General features: G+C 40.3%; 1 protein-coding gene across 4 annotated transcripts in view; it reads right to left on the reverse strand.

Annotated features, from left to right (window-relative positions):
* Positions 1 to 22,901, reverse strand: part of SOS2 (SOS Ras/Rho guanine nucleotide exchange factor 2) — a 115,280-nt gene extending 92,379 nt beyond the window's left edge. For all 4 annotated transcript variants that reach the window (XM_030929924.1, XM_030929923.1, XM_030929922.1 and 1 more), the window contains exon 1: positions 22,172 to 22,901. In XM_030929924.1, coding sequence (XP_030785784.1) covers positions 22,172 to 22,258 — 87 coding nt within the window. In that variant the 5' untranslated portion in view covers positions 22,259 to 22,901. The remainder of the gene's footprint in view (positions 1 to 22,171) is intronic.
* Between the last annotated feature and the right edge of the window lie 697 nt (positions 22,902 to 23,598).

A 23,598-nucleotide genomic window follows, 5' to 3' on the forward strand; every position in this document is an offset into this window, starting at 1 on the left:
AAAAGTCATTTGAAAAAAAATTCAACACTCATTCATGATAAAATCTCTTTGTGGGCCCAGCACGGTGGCTCACACCTATAATCCCAGCACTTTTGAGGCCGAGGCAGGTGGATCACTTGAGGTCAGGAGTTCAAGGCCAGCCTGGCCAACACGGTGAAACCCCGTCTCTACCAAAACTACAAAAAATTAGCCAGACGTGGTAGCAGGCGCGTGTAGTCCCAGCTACTCAGGAGGCCGAGGCAGGAGAATCACTTGAACCCGGGAGGCGGAGGTTGCAGTGAGCCGAGATCACGTGCCATTGCACTCCAGCCTGGGTGAGAGTGAGACTGTCTCAAACAAACAAACAAACAATCTCTTTGTAAACTTCTTTCATTTGATAAAGGATATATACTAAAAAGCCACAATAGGCCAGGTGTGGTGGCTCACACCTGTAATCCTAGCACTTTGGGTGGCTGAGACGGGGAGATCACAAGGTCAGAGTTCGAGACCACCCGGCCAATGTGGTGAAACCCCGTCTCTACTACAAATACAAAAATTAGACGGTGTGGTGGCAGATGCTTGTAGTCCCAGCTACTCAGGAGGCTGAGGCAGGAGAATCGCTTGAACCGGGAAGCGGAGGCTGCAGTGAGCTGAGATCATGCCACTGCACTCCAGCCTGAGTGACACAGCAAGATTCCATCTCAAAAAAAAAAAAAAAAAAAAGAGCTAATATAAAATCATAGTTAATGGTAAGACAAGACACTGACAACTTTCCTTTTGAGATCAAGAAAAAGGATATTTTCTATTATCATTTCTATTCCACATTGTATTTGGAGGTCCTGGCTAGTGCAGTAAACCAAGAAAAAGAAAATTTAAGAATTGGTAAAGAAGAAACAAATTTGCAGATCATCTGACTGCCCATTGTGACGGTTAATTTTGGTGTGCCCATATAACTGGTTACACACTATTTCTGGGTATGTCTGTCAGGGTATTTCTGGAGGAAATTAACATTTGAGTTGGTAGACTGAGAAAAGCAGACTACCATCCCCAATGTGGCCTTATCCACTTGACTGAAGGCCTGAATAGAACAAAAGGCTAAGAAAGAATTCTTTCTCTCTGCCTAACTGTATTTGAGCTGGGACATCAGTCTTCTGCCTTCAGACTCAGACTCAGACTGGAATTTATACCATCAGCTCTTCTGGTTCTCGGGCCTTCAGACGAGGACAAGAATTATACTATTGGCTTTTCTGGGTCTGCAACTTGACAAATGCAGATCTTGGACTTCTCAGCCACTATAATCCCATGAGCCAATTTCCTCTGTGTGTGTGTGTGTGTGTGTGTGTGTGTGTGTGTGTGTGTGTATTTTCTATTGATTCTGTTTCTCTGAAGAATCTATGCACCCATGGAGGACAAAATAACACACCCATGCAGGACAAAAATATTGTACAGATAAATTATCTGAATTCATAAAAAATAAACTTTTCTATGTACCAGCAACAAAGCTAGCAAACAAAATTTTTAGGCCAGGTGCAGTGGCTCACTCCCGTAATCCCAGCACTTTGGGAAGCTGAGGTGGGAGGATCACTTGTGCCCAGGAGTTCAAGGCCAGTCTAGGCAACATGGTGAAACCCCACCTCTACAAAAAATTAGCCAGACATTGTGGCACACACCTGTAGTCCCAGCTACACGGGAGGCTGATGTGGGAGGATCACCTGAGCCTGGGAAGTCAAGGCTGCAGTGAGCCATGATTATGCTACTGCACTCCAGCTTGGGTGAGAGTGAGACCTTGTTTCAAAAAAAAAAAAAAAATTAAATAGCATTTACAATAGAATTTAAAATACTGTGTACCTTGAGTACATGATAAGGTACACATGATCCCTAGGGAGAAAACTAGACTTTAAGAAAAATAAAAGAGCTAAATAAATGAAAGATGATACCATGTTGGTGAACTGTCAGACTTAATATTAAAGTTGTGTACCTCTGAGTTCTCTCAAAATTGAACCATGCAGTTATAAAACCACAATCAAAACCAAGCAGGCTGTTTTGCTAAAAATGTCAAGATAATTTCAACATGTACATAAAAGTGCAAAAGGCTGAGAAAATCAGTCATATATTCTTTTTTTTTAATTGACAAGAAAGTCATACGTATATAAGGAAGTACAAGGATTTGCTCCAATGGTTGTCAGGATTTATTACAAAGTCATAGTAATGAAGAATGTGACAATAGCATAAGGATAGAGAAAGAAATCAATGGGACATAACAGAGTCCACAATCAAGCCCACATATATATAGACCCTTATTTCCAAAGATGGCACTGTGGAGTATGAGGTGGGGCAGAGAGTTGTGGGAAGGCAGGGAAGTGTATGAATAGTGTTGAACCACCACAGAAAAATAAAATCAACGACTACTACTTCATCCTTTAACCAAAAATCAATCCTAGCTGCATGTTAGGCCTAACAAATAAATATACTCAATAAAGCTCTTACAGTGTAAAACTAGGTAATATCTTCATGATTTCAGGATTGAAAAGGATTTCTTATATAGGACACAAAAAATTACTAGCTATGAAGGAAAGAACTGATAAACTTTATATTAAACTTTAAAATTTAGGTTTATCAAAAGACATCTTTAAGAAGGTAAAAAGGCAAGTTACGGAGTTGGAGAAGATATATGTGGTACATATAACAAAAGGCTTATGTCCAGAATATATAGAGAACTCCTAGAAGTTCAGTAAGAAAAAAATGATAAAAATCCCAAGAGAAAAAAATGGGCAAAAAGCCCTTAAACTAGCACTTCACAAAAGAAGAAATTCAAATAGCCCATATATATATTTAAAAGTGCTCTAGCTCTTAAGTAATTAGAAAAATGCAAATTAAACCACCATGAAAACTATCCGCTTACCAGGCAGCAATACTAAAAATTCTGATAATACCAAATGTTGGTAACTATGTGGAGCAATGGGAACTATCACACACTGCTACTAGAATGTAAAATGGTTCAACCACTTTCAAACACTTTGCCATTAAAGTACTAAAGTTCAAGATATGTATACTCTATGACTGAGCAATTCCACTATAGGATATATATATTCAGGATAGATTTACATATATTTCTTTAGAGCTATACAGTCCAATATAATAGACACCAGCCTCATGTGGGTACTGAACACCTCAAATGTAGCTCCACTGAGTTGAAATGGGATGTTGGTGTAAAATACAAACCAGATTCAAGGATTTAGTATTAAAATAAGAAGTCAAATTCTCAATTTTTATGACACATGCTGAAATGATTAGATTTATTGGGTTAAATATGTTATTAAAATCAACTTCATCTGTTTCTTCTTACTTTTCAACTGTGGCTATGATAATTTTCTTTTTTAACTTTTATTTCAGATTAAGGGGGTACATGTGCAGATTTTGTTACCTAGGTATATTGTGTCACGCTGAGGTCTGGGGTACAAATGATCCCATCACCCAGGTACTGAGCATAGTACTCGCCGTCTATTAGTCCCCAGTGTCTATTGTTAACATCTTTATGTCCATGGGTACCTATGTTTAGCTCTCACCTGTAAATGAGAACATGCACTATTTGGTTTTTTGTTCCTGCATTAATTAATTCACTTAGGAGGCAAAATTTTATTTATTTTTTGATTTATTTTTTAATTTTTGAGACAGGTTCTTGCTATATTGCCCAGGCTGGCCTTGAACTCCTGGGATCAAGCAATCCTCCTGCCTTGGCCTCCCAAAATGCTGGGATTATAGGCATAAGCCACCATGCCCAGCCTAGGAGGGAAAATTTAAAATTACATGTGTGGCTCACATTATATCTCTTCTAGACAGCACTGTTCTAGAGAAATGAGCACACATGTTTACCAGAAGACATATGCTAGAAGGTTCATAAATAACATTATTAATAATACCTTCCAAAATGAGAAAATAATTCAAATATTCATCCAGAATGGGACAGACAAATTGTGGTTTATTAATACAATGGAATATACACAGTCAAAAAAATGCAGTAGTAATGACAGCTAGATAAAATGTGGATGCACCCTGAAAAAATGTTGGCAGAAAGAAGCCAGATAAAAAGAATATAGACAATGGGATTCCATTCACAAAGTCAGACAAAATTAAATACAAAAATAAAAAATAAACAAATTCAGAAAAAAAATAAACAATGGTGTTAAGGGATACATGCTGAGATGGAAAAACTGTAAAGAAAATCAAAACAGACTGGGCGCAGTGGTTCGCACCTGTAATCCCAGCACTTTGGGAGGCTGAGGCAGGCGGATCATGAGGTCAAGAGGTCAAGACCATCCTGGCCAACATGGTGAAACCCCGTCCCTACTAAAAACACAAAAATTAGCCGGGCATGCTAGTGCACACCTGTAGTCCCAGCTACTCGGGAGGCTGAGGCAGGAGAATCGCTTGAACCCAGGAGGTGGAGGTTGCAGTGAGCTGAGATCACGCCACTGCACTCCAGACTGGCAACAGAGTGAGACTCTGTCTCAAAAAGAAAGAAAATCAAAACAGTGAATACCATAAAAGTGGTTACCTTGTAGAGAGTTATTCTGAGAAAAGTGCTGACAATGTTCTTTCTGTCTTCTAACCTGAGTGTTAAATAGGTGTTCCTTAAATTGTGTATTTATCCTTTAAACATTTTCTGATTATATGTTATACTTCACCATAAATAAGGTTTTCAAAAGTTTGAGAATCATTTAGCAAACAGAGGAAATTATCAATAAAATAAGTCTAAAGGGCTTTTCTAGTGCCCACATCACTGAACAAAATTTAAATGTCAGGACACTGGAGACAAAAAGAATATCCTACAAGACTGGGAGGACAGGGAAGTGAGGAGGAGCAGATTATATACAAGAAGCAGACATTAGCTTTAGATTTCAACAGTAATACTAGAAGCTAGATGGCAATGATGTTCAGCCTGGAATCCAAGATACCAACAATATCAAATGCCATGCTAAAATGACATTCTTAGATAGAACAAGGTCAAAAACTTTATCTGTCACGTAGCCTTTATCATTAAGCTTCTGTCATTTGTACTACACTAAAACAAGGGTATGAATCACGAAAGAAAAATATGGAATAAAGGAAATAAAGGAATCAATAGAGAAGAAAGGTCAAAGGAATGACCATCATAAAACGAAAGGAAATTACAGGATGAGAGCTGTACAACAGGAATAAAAGTGACTAGTCCACACTGGTGCAGGTCAGAAGGCTCTGGGAGAGACTGTCTCAAGAAAATGAACTTGACAGAGTATATAATGGGATGAAAATCTTGATAGGATATTTAGAAAACTGGTAAAAAGTTTCAATTTGGTAATAAGTATACTACATAGAAAAACACACAAACAAGAAAACAAGATAATTAATAACTCCAGTAAAAGCAGTGAGTTAGAAAAGAAAAAGATTAAATAGCATTTACAGGCCAGGTGCGGTGGTTCACGCCTATGATCTCAGCACTTTGGGAGGCCAAGGTGGGGGTGGATCACTTGGGGCCAGGGACTCAAGACCAGCCTGGCCTACACAGTGAAACCCCGTCTCTACTAAAAATACAAAAATTAGCTGGGCCTGGTGGCATGTGCCTGTAATCTCAGCTGGAACCGGGGAGGTGGAGGTTGCAGTGAGTGGAGATTGTGCGACTGCACTCCAACCTGGGCGACAGAGTGAGACCCTGTCCCCCCCCCAACCCACCAAAAAGACCCCAAAAATAGCATTTACAGTCATAATAATGTGAACTTTGAATATTAATCCAACTCAAATTAAGATATAACTTGAAGTAGGGGAAGAGAAAATGCAAAGTGTGTGTGTGGTTGGAGGGGAATGTATGTGCATATTAAAGAATATTAAATCCTTTGTGCTACTGCACTCCAGCCTGGACAACAGAGTGAGTCCCTGCCTTAAAAAAAAAAAAAAGAGAGAGAGAGAGAAAAGAATATTAAATCCTTACCCTCCATGGTAGGAAGTCAACAGATAACATCCAAAACAGAAAAAAAAAACCAAAAAACAAAAAACAAGAAATACCAATATAAGCACATTTTCTTTCTTAGAAATACAGAAGTAAATAAATCACTTTGAAAAGTTAAAGTGGTTTTCTCTAGGAAACAGAAAATTTTGTGTTTAAGGGGGAAGTAATGCTATTTTTCATAACAAGACTTACAGAGCTAATTATCTTTTTATTTATATAAATAATTTTGACAAAATACAAATTAATTGATAAAAATAATTTTGAATTGGGGAATGGGGAAGTGGAAGGCCATGGTAAGACAAGACTACTCTTTGAAGAAGTCTGGTCCAAAAAGTCTAACGGTAAGGCAGTTAGAAATTCACACAGGACCAACATCCAAAAAATCAGGCTTTCTAAATACATTTCTAAGTTAGAAATATGTTTCTAACATATTTTCTAATAAATTCAAATTAGGTTTTGGGAAAATAAGTGTTTCCTCTTATGCCCTGCACTTCTTTAACACAGCCAGAGATAACTTAATTACATTTTAACCATACAGTTCTTTTTTTTTTTTTTTTTTTTTTTTTTTGGTGAAGTCTTGCTCTGTCGCCCAGGCTGGAGTGCAGTGGCGCGATCACAGCTCGCTGCAAGCTCCACCTCCCAGGTTCACGCCATTCTCCTGGCTCAGTCTCCCGAGTAGCTGGGACTACAGGCGCCCACCACCATGCCCGGCTAATTTTTTTTTTTTTTTTTTTTTTTTTGTATTTTTTTAGTAGACACGGGGTTTCACCGTGTTAGCCAGGATGGTCTCGATCTCCTGACCTTGTGATCCGCCTGTCTTGGCCTCCCAAAGTGCTGGGATTACAGGCTTGAGCCACCGCGCCCGGCCTTACATTTCTAATAGATCAATTGATTTTAAAATGACATTTAAAAAAAAATAGACATTTAACTGGGCATAGTGGGATACCTGTAGTCCCAGCTACTCTAGTGGTTAAGGTGGGAGGATTCCTTGGGCCTAGGAGTTTCAGGCTTCCAAACATAATGAGACTCCATCTCTAAATAAATAAACATTTATATTGCAAGTGTGGCAGTGGACTTCATAAGGCCGTTTCTTTTTTTTTCCTTTAAAAGATGAGGCCTACCTAAATTGCTCAGGCTGGTCACCAACTCCTTGGCTCAAACAATCCTCCTGCCTCCTCAGGCCCCCCCTCCCTGGGGCAAGGTTGTTTCTTATAACATCTTTACATAAAAAGCCAGGGGCCCCACTCAGTGAAAATGATTGAACATGAGAATTAAGATAATGTCTAACTGGGATGGATTCTTTTTCTGTGATTATGATTTTGTTAAATAAGCTACAAAGCAATTTGAACATCAAGCATCAAAGTTTCTTATGCCAAACTTCTTAATTTCAAATACGAAAACAGTCATAAAAATAAATACACAATGTTAAAATCTCACCCATAAATACTGTACTAGGACATCAAGAGGACAATCAATGGAAGAGAACCACGCTTTACACTTCCACAGAGACACTAAACATAAAATTACCACAACAGAACCAATTTGCCTATCATATTTTTTTGAAAGACTAGTCAGAAAAAGAGCAATTAAAATAATTTCCAGTCTTTAACAGTAGATTAACAAGTCAGACCTGTATTTTAGTTACACCATATTTTCAAATTGCCAGAAGGCATTTCCTTACATATAACACTATAAACAGAAGAGTCTCATACTATAAATCCATGTGTAGACACACACAAAAGCACTTTAACTTTTTAACCTGATAAACCACTACATTTAACAAGTTATAGAAATGTTAATTCCTACTTTATATTTTTCAGTTTTTCATCTTCACATTTAAATTAAAAATCTTGCTAGTGCATTTGTTCATTAATTAACATTTGAGCTTCAGGTACAATGTGGAAATAAATCCTTTTGGATACACAGTCTGACTGATAATTATTTTTGCCAAATTCTTCATTCCGTTGCCAAGATTTCCACAAGGATGCAAATATCTCAAACATCGATTAAGAATACTGGCAATGTTTTCGTTATAAAATGTTTTGGGGTTTTGGTTTGTTTTTTTTTTTTTTGAGATGGAGTCTCGCTCTTTTGCCCAGGCTGGATGGGTGATCTTGGCTCACTGCAACTTCCACCTCCCGGATTCAAGACATTCGCCTGTCTCAGCCTCCCAAGTAGCTGGGACTACAGGGGCACACCACCACGCCCAGCTAATTTCTGTATTTTCAGTAGAGATAGGGTTTCGCCATGTTGGCCAGGCTAGTCTTGAACTCCTGAGCTCAGGTAATCTGACTGCCTCAGCCTCCCAAAGTGCTGGGATTACAGGCGTGAGCCACCATACCCAGCCCATTATGAAATATTAAAATTCAATTTAAAAAGAAAATAATAAATTTTAGTTGAAGGATATACACTAAAACTACAAAATACTGGCAGAGCACGGTGGCTCACACCTGTAACCCCAGCACTTTGGGGCCAAGGCAGGAAGATCACCTGAGTTCAGGAGTTCAAGACCAGCCTGGCCAACATGGTGAAACCCCATCTCTACCAAAAGTACAAACATTAGCCGGGCAGCTACTCTGGAGGCTGAGGTGGGAGAATCGCTGGAATCCAGGAGACTCAGGTTGCAGTGAGCTGAGATCGTGCCACTGCACTCCAGCCTGGCTCACAGATTGAGACTCAATCTCAAAAAATAAAAATAAAATACAATAAAAATGAATAAATAAATAAAAATAAAAATACAATACACTGCTGATAGGAATTAAAGAAAGAAATGAAGAGATAAGCTATGAGTTGGAAGACTCAACACTGTTATGATGTCAATTTCTCCCAAATGATCTGTAGATGCAACACAATCTCAATCAAAATTCCAGCAAGCTTTTTTGTAGACATTGGTAAGCTGATTTAAAAATTCTTATGGAAATACAAAGGTCCTAGAATAACTAAAACAACTCTAAAGAAGAATAAAGTTGAAGGGCTAACACTACCTGATTTCAAAGATTTCTATAAAGCTATGGTAACCAAAACAGTATGGCACTGACATAAAGATAAGCGAAACGATCAACAGAACAGAATAGAGAATCCAGAAATAAAACCACACATATATGGGCAACTGATTTTTTAAATAAAGGCATGAAGACCTTTAGCAAAGGAAAAAGAATAGCCTTTTCAATAAATGGTCACAGAACAGATAATCCATATGCAAAAAAACAAACATACCATATGCAGAACTATCACACCACATATAAAATGATTCAATCAGCACCATAAGACAGGGTGAGATTTTTTTTAAAAAAAGAAAAAGTGATTCAAATGGGTCATAGATATAAAAATAAAATTTAACTATAAAATTTCTAGAACAGGCCAGGTATGGTGGATTACACCTATAATCGCAAAACTTTGGGAGGCTGAGGCCGAAGGATCACTTTAGGCCAAGAGTTCGAGACCAGCCTGGGCAACACATTGAGACCTTATCTCTATTTTTGAAAATTAAAATAAATAAATAAAAAATTTCTAGAAGGGAAAATTTTTGTAACCCTGGGTTAGGCAAAGATTTCCTAGATATGACACTAATGGCACAGTCCCTAAAAAAACAAATTGATAAAAATTTAAAACTTTTGGTCTCCAAAAGGTAGTATAAACCAGGTACAGTGGCTTATGCCTATAGTCCCACTACTTTGGGAAGCTCAGGCAGGAAGATCACTTGAGGCCAGGAGCTTAAGACCAGCCTAGGCAACATAGCAAGACCCTACCTCTTAAAAAGAAAAAAAAGAAAGAAAGAAAGAAAGAAAAGAAAGAAAACGATAAAAAGATAGTATTAAGAGAATGGTGTATAATGAAACCTCCATAAAAAGAAAAAAAAAAAAGGGGGTCTGAGTGAGATGGTTTATGCCTGTAATTCCAGCACTTTGGGAGGCCAAAGTGGGTGGATTCCTTGAGGCCAAGAGTTTCAGACCAACCTGGGCAACATGGCAAAACCCTGTCTCTACTAAAAATACAAAAATTAGCAGGGCATGGTGGTGGGTGCCTGTAATCCCAGCTACTTGGGAGGCTGAGGGGAAAGAATTGCTAGAACTCAGAAGGCGGAGGTTGCAGTGAGCTGAGATTGTGCCACTGCTCTCTAGCCTGGGTGACAGAGCAAGACTCCATCCCCCTCCCAAAAAAAAAAAAAAAAAACAACAAAAATGGGTGAAAGATCTGAACAAACACTTCACCAAAGAAGATATATGGAAGGTAAATAAAAACATGAAAGATGTTCAACATCATTAATCACTAGGGAAATGCAAACTAAAACCACAAAGTACCATTACACTGCTATTAGAATGGCTAAAATTAAATTACCAAGTGTTGGCAGGAGGAACACTCCTCTTATATTGCTTCCTTCTCTTCCCTATATATATAAGATCCTATAAGAAGGATCTTATAGGGACAATATAAGATCCTTCTCTTATATTGCTGGTGGGAATGTAAAATTGTACAACCACTTTAGAAAACAGTTTGATAGTTTCTTAAAAAGTTAAGCAGCCGGGCGTGGTGGTTCACGCCCATAATCCCAGCACTTTGGGAGGCCAAGACAAGCTTTATTTGAATAGCCAAGATCTGAAAAACTAAATGTACATAAATAAGTGAATGGATAAACAAGCCACAGTATATCTACACAATGGAATACACTACTGAGCAATAAAAAGGAATGAACTATTGATACATGCAACATAAATGAATCTCAAAATAATCATGCTGAAAGAAGCCAGACTGAAAAAAAAGAGTATTTACTGTATGATTCTATTAGTATTAATATAAAACTCTAGAAAATGCAATCGATAATGACAGCAAACAGATTAGCGATGGCTTGGGATGTCTCCTGAGAGTGGGGAGAAATAGGAGGGAGTTTACAGTCAAGAGGAAATTTATGGGGCTGAAGGATATGTCTACTAGCTTTATTGGGATGGTTTTACTGTGTATATATAACTTATCACATTGTTGAAAACATCAAATTGTACATTGTAATTGTATGCACTGTAAATATATACTTTATATCAATTATATCCCCAATAAAGTTTTTAAAAATAATTCTAAAATGTAATATTCTAAGGCAACATTTTTCTAATCAAAGTATATAAGCAAGAATTGAAACCACAGTTGTATACTCTAAACTCATTAAGATCAGGAACCATTTCTTGTTTGTTTTTTGGGGGCCAGAGGAGAGGTGTGGAGACAGAATCTTGCTCTGTCACCCAGGCTGGAGTGCAGTGGTGTGATCACCACTCACTGTTAAGCCTCAAACTCCTGGGCTCAAGTGATCCTTCCACCTCAGCCTCCCTTGTGGCTGGGACTACAGGTGGGCACTACCACACCAGCTCCCATTTCTTGTTTTTGGTCTCTTCCTCCTATTTCCCTACACCTGTATTCTTAGCATACAGGTAATCTAGTTGTCATTAAAAGAACAGACCCTGCATAGGGCTGGGCGCGATGACTCATACCTGTAATCCCAGCACTTTGGGAGGCCGAGGTGGGCAGATCATGAGGTCAGGAGACCGAGACCATCCTGGCTAACATGGTGAAACCTCATCTCTACTAAAAATACAAAAAAAAATTTAGCTGGGCGTGGTGGCCTGTAGTCCCAGCTACTAGGAAGGCTGAGGCAGGAGAATGGCGTGAACCCGGGAGGTGGAGCTTGCAGTGAGCCAAGACTGCACCACTGCACTTCCAGCCTAGGCGACGGAACGAGACTCCGTCTCAAAAAAAAAAAAGAACAGACCCTGCATAAAGAAAGCACTCGGTAAATACTTGTTAAACAGATTCACAGCAGCAAACAGATCTCTTGGCCTCACTGAAATTATCTGGATACTGAAAAAACTTTTAAACTCCATAAAATTTGTTTTTGTTTCACTGAATATGTATCTGGAGACCTGGTTCTCATACAACTTTATAAATGAGGGAATTCCCTCTCTTATGTTTCTCTATTCCTCCCACTGTCTACTAATACTTCTCAGAGTCCATGCTCTTAATTAGGTACTTTCAGCAGGCTTTCATAATGTAAGTTTATTTAAAATGCAAATAAGTACAGGCCAAGAAGCTATTTCTACTTAATATTAGGTGAGAGCTTACCATAATATAATCAAATATGTAAAAAAGATTAGCTGAAGCAAAAATTTTTGTCATCAAAGTTTTCTGTGAATGGCACATGACCTAGAAGCACCTTCCCATAAAGGCAGGCCATTTGCCTGTAAACCGAAGATAGTACAGGCTAGATAAATGGTTCCCAACTTGTTCCAGTGGCAGATCATTTGGAAATCAGTGTTCTTTGCAGAACATGAAATATTAAGACACATATTCTATCACAGCAGGGACAATGCTAGTAATGACTTTAAAACTTAAAATCAAACTACAGGAACATGTTTGTAAGAAAAAAAACAAAAAGTATTAAAAGCCATTTTCCCTTTAAAACCTCCATTATCACTCATTCACTTATTTTACAATCTTTCACTACTCACTAGCAAGTAAACTGCAGCAGACAACAAAGATTGTTTTTTCTAATTTATAGAAGAAAAATAAAATTGAAAAGAAAATAACTTTTTTTCCCCTGTGAACTGGGAAAAGATCAGTATTAAATTTGCTTCATTCACTTATGTTTAATCAGTCCCTGGGCCAAACACCCACGTCTGTCAGGATACTTTCTAAACAGCCATATGTACTCTTTCCTAAAGAAGATCTGCCTGACAAGGTGCCTGCACACAGTGAGTAAAGCAGGGTCTCCTTTTACACCTCTCCTTTCACAGCTGCCCTCCCATTTTACTAAGAAAGGTGGATCTCTCACTTATCTTGAAATTCTCTATAGTATACACATGTTGCTCTGAAGTGCAATACATAAATCCTAGGACACTAAACAAAAAGACAATTACAAATATTTTCATTTAAGTATCTTGCCTCTTCCATCCTCTAGCCTACTGTCGAAAAACACATCCTCCTGAGGGGACAGTCCCATGAAAATAAAAAGAAAGCATCTCCAAGATTTTTTAAAAATTAGCCACGTGTGGTGGCATGTGCCTGCAGTCCTAGCTATTCAGGAGGCTGAAGTGGGAGATCACTTGAGCCTGGAAGGTTGAAGCTGCAGTGAGCCATGATCATGCCACTGTACTCCAGCCTGGGTGAGTGACAGAATGAGACTTTAATAATAATAATAATTCAGTTCAAAAGACAGGTTTTAAAGCTTTACGTACGTAGGGAAAATCTTTTTAAATTCAATATGTAGACTCTTTTGTTGTTGTAAAGAAGTATAAATTAAAAAGAGGGATTAAAGACTTTTAAATCTAAAAATATTATATTAGAATTATGTGGGGGAAATATAACGAAAAAAGTTCACAGAGAAAAAAGGACAGTGTAAAATTTCCAACTTTTAAAGACACACTTTTCATGTGTATTTTTAAAAGATGATGGTGGATATCAAATTATTTTCGTATTTAAATTCCATTCGGCACATTTAAAAGACTGGTGGAACTGTTTTTCCTTAAAACACGAGTATTTACAACACATATGAAATTACATCTACTGCAACTATTTAAATGTAAAATGGAAATTTCCAGATGTCAGCATAAAAATGTGCAAGTTTTTCAAAATTCTTTTGGGATACACAGCAAAAAAGTTAGAAAACTCCTAATTTAGGAGAAAGAATCAAGTAGATTCAGTCATGAATAGAAGTTAGAAAGAGGGGAAGAATGATGACTAGGTTTCTGGCTTGAGAACTGGATACACCATTTATATTGGTGATACAGGTTTATGAGAGAAAATACTGTGAACATTGATGTGGGACTGTCTGGGAAGCAGGAGGATGTAGCAGTTTTAGATAGGCTGTAAGAGAAAATCTCTCCAAGAAAATGATGCTTGACTATAAAGACCTAAAGGAGGTAAAAGGGCCAGCCAGGTGATTATCTGAGGGAAGAGTGTTTCAGGTAGAAAATTCAGCAAGTACAAAAGTCCTAAGACTAAAACATGTCTATGTTATAGAAACAAGAAAGCTAGTATGGGGCAGAAGCAGAACAAACAAGGGACAATATTAAAGAGGTCAGAGAGGTAAAAGCGGGAGGTGGGGCAGCCCCAGAATGCAGAGGACCTAGTAAACCTTTGGGAAGACTTTAACTTTTATTATGAGAAGCACTGAGAGGGTTTTGAACAAAGGAGTGAAATGATCTCACTTATCTCTATTGTGTTTGGGGGGGGGAAAAAAAACTAAATAGGGTAAGAGTAGATGAGCAGAGACCAGTTGAAAAGATATTTCAATATTCCAGGAGATTGGTGACGATGACTTGGTTCCAGGTGGTAAAAGTCAAAAAGTATAAAATGGTAACTAAATATAGTTATAGTTTGAAGTAGAGCTAAAAGGATGTGCTGACAAATTAGATGTGTGGTATAAAAAAAGACAATATTCAAGAATAACTTAAGATTTTTAGTTTGAGCAACCGGAAGGATGGAGTAGCCATTTATTGATATGTGAACCACTACAAAAGGAACAAGTTTGCGGGGGAAGAAAAGGATTCAGTGTTGGCTGAGATGCCTATGTGGAAATATCAAGTAAAAAGTTGGCCGGGCGTGGTGGTTCATGCCTGTAACTCAAACACTTTGGAGGCTGAGGAAGCAGGAATGCTTGGGCCCAGGAGTTGGAGACCAGTTTGTGCAAAGTTTTTTTTAAAATTGGGCCTGGGTGCAGTGGCTCACCCCTGTAATTCCAGTACTTTGGGAGGCCAAGGTGGGCAGATGACAAGGTCAAGAGATTGAGACCTTCCTGGCCAACTGGTGAAACCCGGTCGCTACTTAAAATACAAAGAAATTAGTTGAGCGTGGTGGCGCATGCCTGTAGTACCAGCTACTTGGAAGGCTGAGGCAGGAGAATCGTTTGAACCTGACAGGTGGAGGTTGCAGTGAGCCCAGATTGTGCCATTGCACTACAGCCTGGCGAAAAAGCGAGACTCCATCTAAAAAAAAAAAAAATTAGCTGGGGTGTGGTGGCACACACCTGTAGTCCAGCTATATAGGGGTGGCAGGGGATGAGGTGGGAGGACCACTTGAGCCCAGGAGGTTAAGGCTATAGGGAGCTGTGATCTTGCCACTATACTCCATCCTAGGTGACAAGAGTGCAACCCTGCCTCAAAAAAAGAGTTGAGCATCCATGTTTAAGAAAGAGGTCGGAGCCAGAAATGTAAATTTGGTAATTATCAGATATGGATTATATGTGAAGCAATGAGGCAGGATGGCATCTCCAAGGCAGTATGTGTAAATAGAAATAGAAGTCTGAAAAATGGCCAGATGCAGTGGCTCACGCCTGTAATCCCAACACTTGGGAGGCCAAGGCGGGTAGATCACGAGATCAGGAGTTCAAGGCCAGCCTGGCCAATATGGTGAAACCCCGTTTCTACTAAAAATACAAAAATAAAATTAACTGGACATGGTGGTGTGCACGTGTAATCCCAGCTACTTGGGAGGCTGAGGCAGGAGAAGTGCTTGAACCTGGGAGGCAGAGGTTGCAGTGAGCCAAGATCGCACCACTGCACTCCAGCCTGGGTGACAGAGCAAGACTCCGTCTTGAAAAAAAAAAAAATATATATATATATATATATACACACACACACACACACACATATATATATGTGCTCTGGGGGAGGTCAGAAGGATTTGGTCAGGAAGATGAGGAGAAATCAAGGAAAGGGGAACTAGAAGGAATATTCAGAGAAAAAAAACCCCTGAAAGCTTGATGTTCTTCTGGAAGCCAAATGAAGAAAGGATTTCAAAAAGAGAAAGAGATCAACTGTCAAATGCTGCTAATAGGTCAATTAAGAAAGAACTATAATATACTTTGCATGTAAGAAGTAGTGTTTGGCAGGCAGGTGGCTCACTCCTGTAATCCCAGAACTTTGGGAGGCCAAGGCTGGAGGATCACTTGAGTCCAAGAATTAGAGACCAGCCGAGGGACATAGCAAGACCTTGTCTCCACAAAAAAATAAGAAAATTAGCTGGGTATAGTGGTACATGCTTGTAGTCCGAGCTACTCAGGAGGCTGTAGTGGGAGGATCGTTTGAGCCTAGGAGTTGGAGGCTACAGAGAACTATGACCATGCTACCATACTCCAGCCTGGGTAGCAGAGCAAAACCTTGTCAAAAAAAAAAAAAAAAAAAAAAAAAAAAGAGAGAGAGAGAAATTTTGAGTTTACAAAATGACTTAACGAAGAAGAAAATTGGACTACAGGAAACTTTACTTAGAAGAGCTAATACTAGTCCTTATATCTAGATCTTGATATCATTTTCATCTTGTTGCTTCACTTCTACATGTTAAAATGTGAAGTGTGTAATACTTTATCCATTTGAAAAAAACTTTGTACCAGCATATATTTTTATGTAAAAGAAGAAAATATTTTTTTTATGGACATGGGGTCTCACTATATTGGCCAGGTTGGTCTTGAACTCCTGGCCTCAAGCAATCCTCCCATCTCAGCCTCCCAAAGTACTGGATTACAGGCATGAGCTACCGCACCTGGCCCATGGGAAAAAATAATTTTTGGTTGTTAATTGTTAACATGAGATAATGCTAAATCCACTAGTTACACTAAAATTCCTTTTGATTCAAATATGCAGGATATGATCGAACTATTGTTCCCTTGAAAGAGAGTCCATGGTTAATATAAAAGACATATACTTGATTTATGTCAAGTGGTAACACAGGTAATGCTTTGAATACTCAGCATAAAACACTTTAATGGAATATTATTGCTCCAAATATACCATACCAAAATTAAACCGAAAATAGAAGGCTACTTAATCATGGCTGACAGGGAGCCAAGTACAGCAAGTTAAAGTACATTCCTACTGCTCATCTAGTTCTGGCTGAACTCTTCGGGTCAGTTTGGGTCATTATTAGTTTGGAATAATTCCAAATGACTCCCTCGAGTTCTACTGTTATATTCAGCGGCTTTAGGAATTCCAGAACAGGCCTCATGTCACAAAAATCACAGGATCTCTTATTAGTTTTTGGCTTTGACTTGAAGTAATCTTTTCAAAACACAATTCTGATAGAGTTAATCTAATTACTTTGCTATGTAAATGAGAACCCAACAGGACTTCCTATTCTCAGGGGGAGACCTTAACTCAGTGTACCTACAGTCTACCATGCTAGCTTCATCTACTTATTCTTCTTGTTTTTTAAAATAAGTCATTAAATTCAGAATCTGAGACCTATTCAAAACAAACAAATCATGTTCTTACTTTCCCCTCAGCCTCAAATCCTTTTCCCCCGCCCCTTTTTTTGTTAATTCTACTGATCTTTCAGATAATTGTTCACTTTCTTAGTGTCTGTCTCTCTGCCACAGCCATTTAGAACACAAGCTTTATGACAGCAGGGGCTCTGCTAAATCTTCCGTATCAGACACTGCAGAACAGTGTCTGCAGCCAGGCAAGGTAGCTCACACCTGTAATCCCAGCATTTTTGGAGGCCAAGGTGGGGGGATTGCTTGAGCCTAGGAGTTCAAGACCAGTCTGGGGACAGTAATATCAATATATTTGAATATATCATCCAGAAAGAAGCACAAATCTTGCTTTCTTAAAGTCTTCTTTGATTCTCATATATCAATGACACCAGTTATATTTTCTCAGATCACCCTGTAGTTTTCTTGTGGGCCTCAGGAAAGATCCAGTGCTATCTTCTAAAACAAACTTCCAAGAGACATTTGTACAAACGCAGAAACACTAGGATCTCAGTAGAATTTCACAAAACCATTTTTAAATCAAAGCCCTTACCATTCCTTTTCCTTGCCCTAGACTGCTATTAATTAACCCAGACATTCTCTCACACCTCTTGCCTTTTAGATATCTAAAAGCAAATTGTCACAGGGTGGGGAGGTCGATATTTAACCCGAATCTAATTGGACTCAGGAACAAAGTAATTCAACCAATTCTTTCTACCTTTCTCTGACATTTATAACTACAGCTGGCAAGAAAACAGCCATATTTTTTCCTATGGCTAGCCAGGTGAGAAACACCTTACTGAAAAGACATCTACAAAAGAAATATCAGGGATTGTAAAAGCTGATAAAATGATTTTGAGGTATATTTCCCATATGGAGAATGCTGATTTATCTCAACATACAATCAAATAACATATGCATATAGTACCAGGGCATTTCAAAGACACAGGTAATAAACTGCATTTACAAATATATACCATGCACTTTTTTCTCCAAGTAACGCGATAGCTTCAATGATCTTGGGGAGCAGTGGTGAAGGCAATTATGTTCTTGGCTCTTTTATGGAAGATACATAATTTAGCAGTAATGTTAACAATCCATGCATTATCCATTAGTAGTGCCATTTCACTCTGCTTTGTAGCCCTCTATGCTTTTAAATGCTCTAGCTGAGGTTCTGTTTTAAAAGTTAAAGAACAAGCAAAAAGCTAAAGAACACCACATTTCTATTTCCAAAATTATTTTTCCATAAATCTATTTGTTTATCTCTGTGTTTCTTTTTCTTTCTTTCTTTCTTTTATTGAGACAGAGTCTCGCTCTGTCGCCCAGGCTAGAGTGCAGTGGTGTGATCTCGGCCCACTGTAACCTCTGCCTCCCAGGTTTAAGTGATTCTCCTGCCTCAGCCTCCCGAATAGCTGGGATCACAGGCATGCACCACTACACTTGGCTAATTTTTGTATTTTTAGTAGAGATGGGCTTTTGCCACGTTGACCGGGCTGGTCTCGAACTCCTGACCTCAGGTGATCTGCCGTCTTGGCCTCCCAAAGTGCTAGGATCACAGGCATGAGCCACTGCACCCAGGCCATCTCTGTGTTTCCCTGTAATGCAGTGAATAGTTGAGGTTGATTTTTTTAAAATCCCTTGCATTTTCAATGTTGACAATGGTGACTTTCTCAAATACATATATATGGATATATATATGGAGATATACATGGCTATAGATATAGATATCCAGTTTTCATAAAAATTAGCCAAAACTGGAAAATAAGCAAAAGAGAATAGTGGGTGTGTTTCAGTACAGTGCTATGCTTGAATCTTTTATTAATTTCTATTGATTGAGCTATTTTACACATCTATAAGATTAAATTACAGATTTTTGGCAGATAGAGATGGCAGTAATTTCTTTTTTTTTTTTGAGATGGAGTCTCGCTCTGTCACCCAGGCTGGAGTGCAGTGGTGCAAACTCGGCTCACTGCAACCTCCACCTAGCAGGTTCAAGTGATTCTCCTGCTTCAGCCTCCTGAATAGCTGGGATTACAGGCACACACCACCACGCCCAGCTAATTTTTGGTATTTTTTTTTTTTGGTAGATATGGGGTTTCACCATGTTGGCCAGGCTGGTCACGAACTCCTAACCTCAGGTGATCCACCAGCCTCAGCCTCCCAGAGTGCTGGGATTACAGGTGTGAGTCACCACGCCCGCTGAGATGTAAGTAATGTTTAGCCAGAGGAAAAGATAACCCAAAGCCTACTTTTATGTTTCTTGTAGGATATTAACTAATTCTGTATGTAACCCAACAGTCTTAATATTCCCTTATTAAATTGCCTATAAATACTTACCTCCTCAAATTTTCATATTAAGTGACTTTAACATCTTACTAGTTCCCTCATTAAGTAATGGGCTGAATCAAAATCATTGATACACTCATTTACATTTGCATGGAAGTCATGACTTTACCTTTCTGAAAATTACATTCTAACAGTTTTAGAGGTTCCACCAAGATGTCCAAGAGGACTAAACTGACAGAGTCAAGTACATTGCTCCTTTCATAGACACACAAATATCCCTTACTGAACTCTGAGCTCAGAACCGCTATCTCATTTACATAAACCAAAACCTTAAATTTTAGAATTTTTGGTTTAGATGGTATACACCTTTGGAGGGGCCTTTATTTTATCTTTGTATTCTTAGGATCCAGCATTATGTCAAGTACCTAAAATGTGTTCAATAATGGTTAGGTGAATTAATGAAGCTAGAATACACCACATGTACAATGGCAATACCAATTGAAGGAGAGAGATATTCCAATCAAATCCTAGTTGTCTTTGTAACTATCTGGTCAGCTACAGGAAGGATGCCAAGTTCTAGATGCTCTGAATGTGAAGACAGAGACTCCCCCAAAATGGTAGAAATTCTCGTTTTACAAAGACAAGGTGGCTGATACATAGCAGAATTTAAAACTTCCTGCAAAGAAAAGAGTGAACCTTTAGCTCCCTAAGAGCTACAGCTCTTAGCAGGCACTATAGACCTACAAGTTGCAATGTCCTAAATACCACAAAAGTGGACATAATCTTAACTACTTTTAACAAAATTTTTCCAAAAATATTTTTTAAAATTTCCATACAAATGTACTTCAATTCTATCATAACAGTAAGTTAACAGAAAATGTTTTCTGAATTCACCTCAAAAGACCAAAGTAAATACATTCTTAGATGTATTTACTTTATAAAGAACATACTAGAACTGTGGAATATAACATAGTATCTACAAGGCACCTGAGTTCCAGGAAAGCAAGCGCAATGTATAAATGCAAAGTAATAGCATCAAAGCAATGGACTGGTGCCAGGTGGCTCAGGCCTGCAATCCCAGCAGTTTGGAAGGCAGAGGTGGGAGGACTGCTTGAGGCCAGAAGTTCAAGACCAGCCTGGGCAACACAGCATAACCTGTCTCTATTTAAAGAAAAAACATAAATCTGTTTCGGGACATAAAAGATTATTAGAATCAAAGTTACCTATTGAACAAGTTATGCAACACACACTCAAATACTATTTGCTATCAGAAAGTTATAAACGGGTACACACCTGCATCACACTGCCAACAATATAGGCCTACCTGATAACTACACTCACACTTCCCTGTGGTCAAAGGGCTATTTACTATCTAGACATTTCCCCCTTTGCTTTTAATTCAGGCCAGAGTTCATTATCACCACTCAGCACACTTTTCATTTCTTCCCCTTTCCTTACAGAATTCGGCTGCACATGGAAGTAAGGTCAATTTAATACTCGAGCACTTAGCATACCAATGGAATAACTGTCTAGCTGCCACTAGTCATCTCTGCCAGGTTCTTTAAAAAGATACGACTTGGTGTTTGCCCTGAGGAAAGCAATACTTCCTTGTAAGAATTATGAAAATAATGGAAAATCTGCAACTCTCAACGCATGAGGAAAATGTCCTTAACTTTAAAATACACTACTTCCTTTCATTTATAGAAATTTAATGTATGAGGATATATTTTCCAAGTATAGTCTTTTAAATTAATCTTTATTTTTTCTTTATTATTTTAGAATGTATTCTTGGTTATTTTGCACAAAAGGCAGAAAGGACTAAGTCTGCATTAATGGCAAAGAAAGTCCCTGCTCAGCAGGCATGATAGCTGATCCCGCACCTATTCACAGTCTTTAAATGTCTTGATCCTACAAAAGGATTTACTATAAAAATGATCGTATGGTTAGGACCTAAATTCAGAAGAAGACCGCCACCATCTACAGGAAAGATGCACCCTAGCAATGCACCCAAACGTAAAAGACTGATTTGCAGGAGTTGCCTCTTTTTTGTTCCTTAAAATGATTTCAAGTCCTAAATCGCAATTTGGTCGTGAAGACACCAAATTTTCTAAGGGTAATCTCTTGTAAACAGGTAAGACACCGTCTGCAGGAAGTGGGAGGGCGCTTTAAATTTACCTTTAGAACTGTAAAATGAATAAGAATATTATGACTCACTGACATTTCACACATGTGAAACATCCATATTACAAAAAACCATTGCCTCATAAGTGGATAACCTTGACAAGCAAACCGCCTAGGGGAAACACTCCCAAAGAACTTAATTAAAAGTAATTACCCGGCCTGAAAATGTGCTTTTGTTTTAGAAACTGTCTAAATACCAGCGGGACTTTCTCTTGCCCGATTCCAGCCTGAGGACAACAAATTGGTCAACGGCGGAAGTAGCCTGACGAAATGACTGCAACATGAAATCCAGTTTTATGATCATAACAAAACCTTCCTTCCGGGACCAGGCAAAAAAACTTGAGAAACGTCCTTTAGAATGCAACAGGCAATTGTGAGCCCCCCATTGCCAGCCAACGAGAAAATGCTCGGCCCCGGGACTCGAGCCCTGTGGGAGGAACGAGCTGCTCCCCGTTAGAAGCCCGGGGGACCACGGGCCCGGCCCCCAACCCACCGGCCGCCCCGGCCCCAGCACTGACCTTCCGCAGGGCCGAGACCAACAGTCCCCGCCATTTCGGACTGTTCTCCTCACTGAAGAACTCGTAAGGCTGCGGCGCCTGCTGCATGGCCCCGGCGACAGCGCCTCCGCATCGGGGGCAGCCCGCGGGCCGGGCCGGTGGCCTGACAGGCAGGGCGCGGGCCGCCTCGCCTCGCCGGCGGCCGCCGCCTCCCGCCCGGACCGAGGCTACGGCCGAGGCGGCTGGGAGGCGGCGCCGGCGGGCAGGCGGAGACCCCGGGGTCGACTTCCTCCGCCGGGGCGGCCCTCGCCTCCTGCAGTGCCCGCAGAGGAAGCGCGGCGACCCGCGAGTCCGGGCGACCCCCGGCGGCGACCTCCTTTCCCGGCGGCGCTGGCCCGCTTCTGGGGCGGCTCCTCCTCCTTTGTCTGGGTTCGCGGCCCGGCGGGGGTACAGCTGGCCCAGCCCCGCCCCGACTCCCGCTACGGCCGCGGCGGGCGGTGAGCAGCGGCGGCTGCTGCTTGTCTCCTCATCGCCTCCTCCCTGCCCTCTCAGCCGACAGCGCCGCCCGGCCCGGCCCGGCCCACTCGAGTCACCTCCACAAAGCTCTGGGGACCGACCCGGAGTGCGCGCCGGGCGAGCGAGCCTCACTATGGCGCGCACAGCGCCGGCCGTCCCTGCTGTCCCTTTAGCAGCCGCACAGAGTCCCTCGGTGTCGCCGCCGAGCCCCGGGTCCCAGCAGCCGAGGCTCGGCCCGCCCCCTCGGCCCGGCGCTCATAATCCCGAGTAGCCCGAGAGGCCTAACACGGAGCATGCGCGCCGCGGAACAGGCAGAGGCGCCTTCCCGGCGCTGGGGTGCGGGGCCCGGGGCCCCAGGGGAGTCCGCTTTTCCCGGGACTGTCCCAGGGGCCGCTCCAGACTCTCCAGTTTGACTGCTTTTTCCCCATATGCCCCCTCCTTTCGACCTGCTCAAGACAATCCGAACTCGGTGCCACTCTTGTGGCGCCTCGAGCCCCAGCACTACCGTCGTGGGAGGCTGTACAGGGACGTGGAGAGAAAGGGTCATTCGGGCTGGACGGGATATTGAATGTATTTGTGTTCTATGTGGCTTGTTTTCATGAGTACTGTATGCTTATACAAAGTATATACTATATATAGTATATCGTTAGGAGATACTGTTTCTTAGGGTGATGGTGTGGGAACCGAGAGATGAGGCGTGGAAAGCCCTTGCCTGGTGGTAAGGTCAGAAGGGGCAGATGACAGTGACGTTGATCAAGCTTGAATTGAAAGGCCCTTCACTTGCACGGGCCCTTGTGCGTTCACAAAATCATATCGTTTTTACAAAACTTTCAAAAGATATTTTCGAATTGTTTTCTTAATCGTGTCTTCCAAATTGTGTAGGCTTCAGGTCCTACAAAACCTGGATTAGCCTCTGGGACACACTCATTAGC

The sequence above is a fragment of the Rhinopithecus roxellana genome, chromosome 5 (genome assembly GCF_007565055.1).
Source record: "Rhinopithecus roxellana isolate Shanxi Qingling chromosome 5, ASM756505v1, whole genome shotgun sequence".
Classification (NCBI taxonomy): domain Eukaryota; kingdom Metazoa; phylum Chordata; class Mammalia; order Primates; family Cercopithecidae; genus Rhinopithecus; species Rhinopithecus roxellana.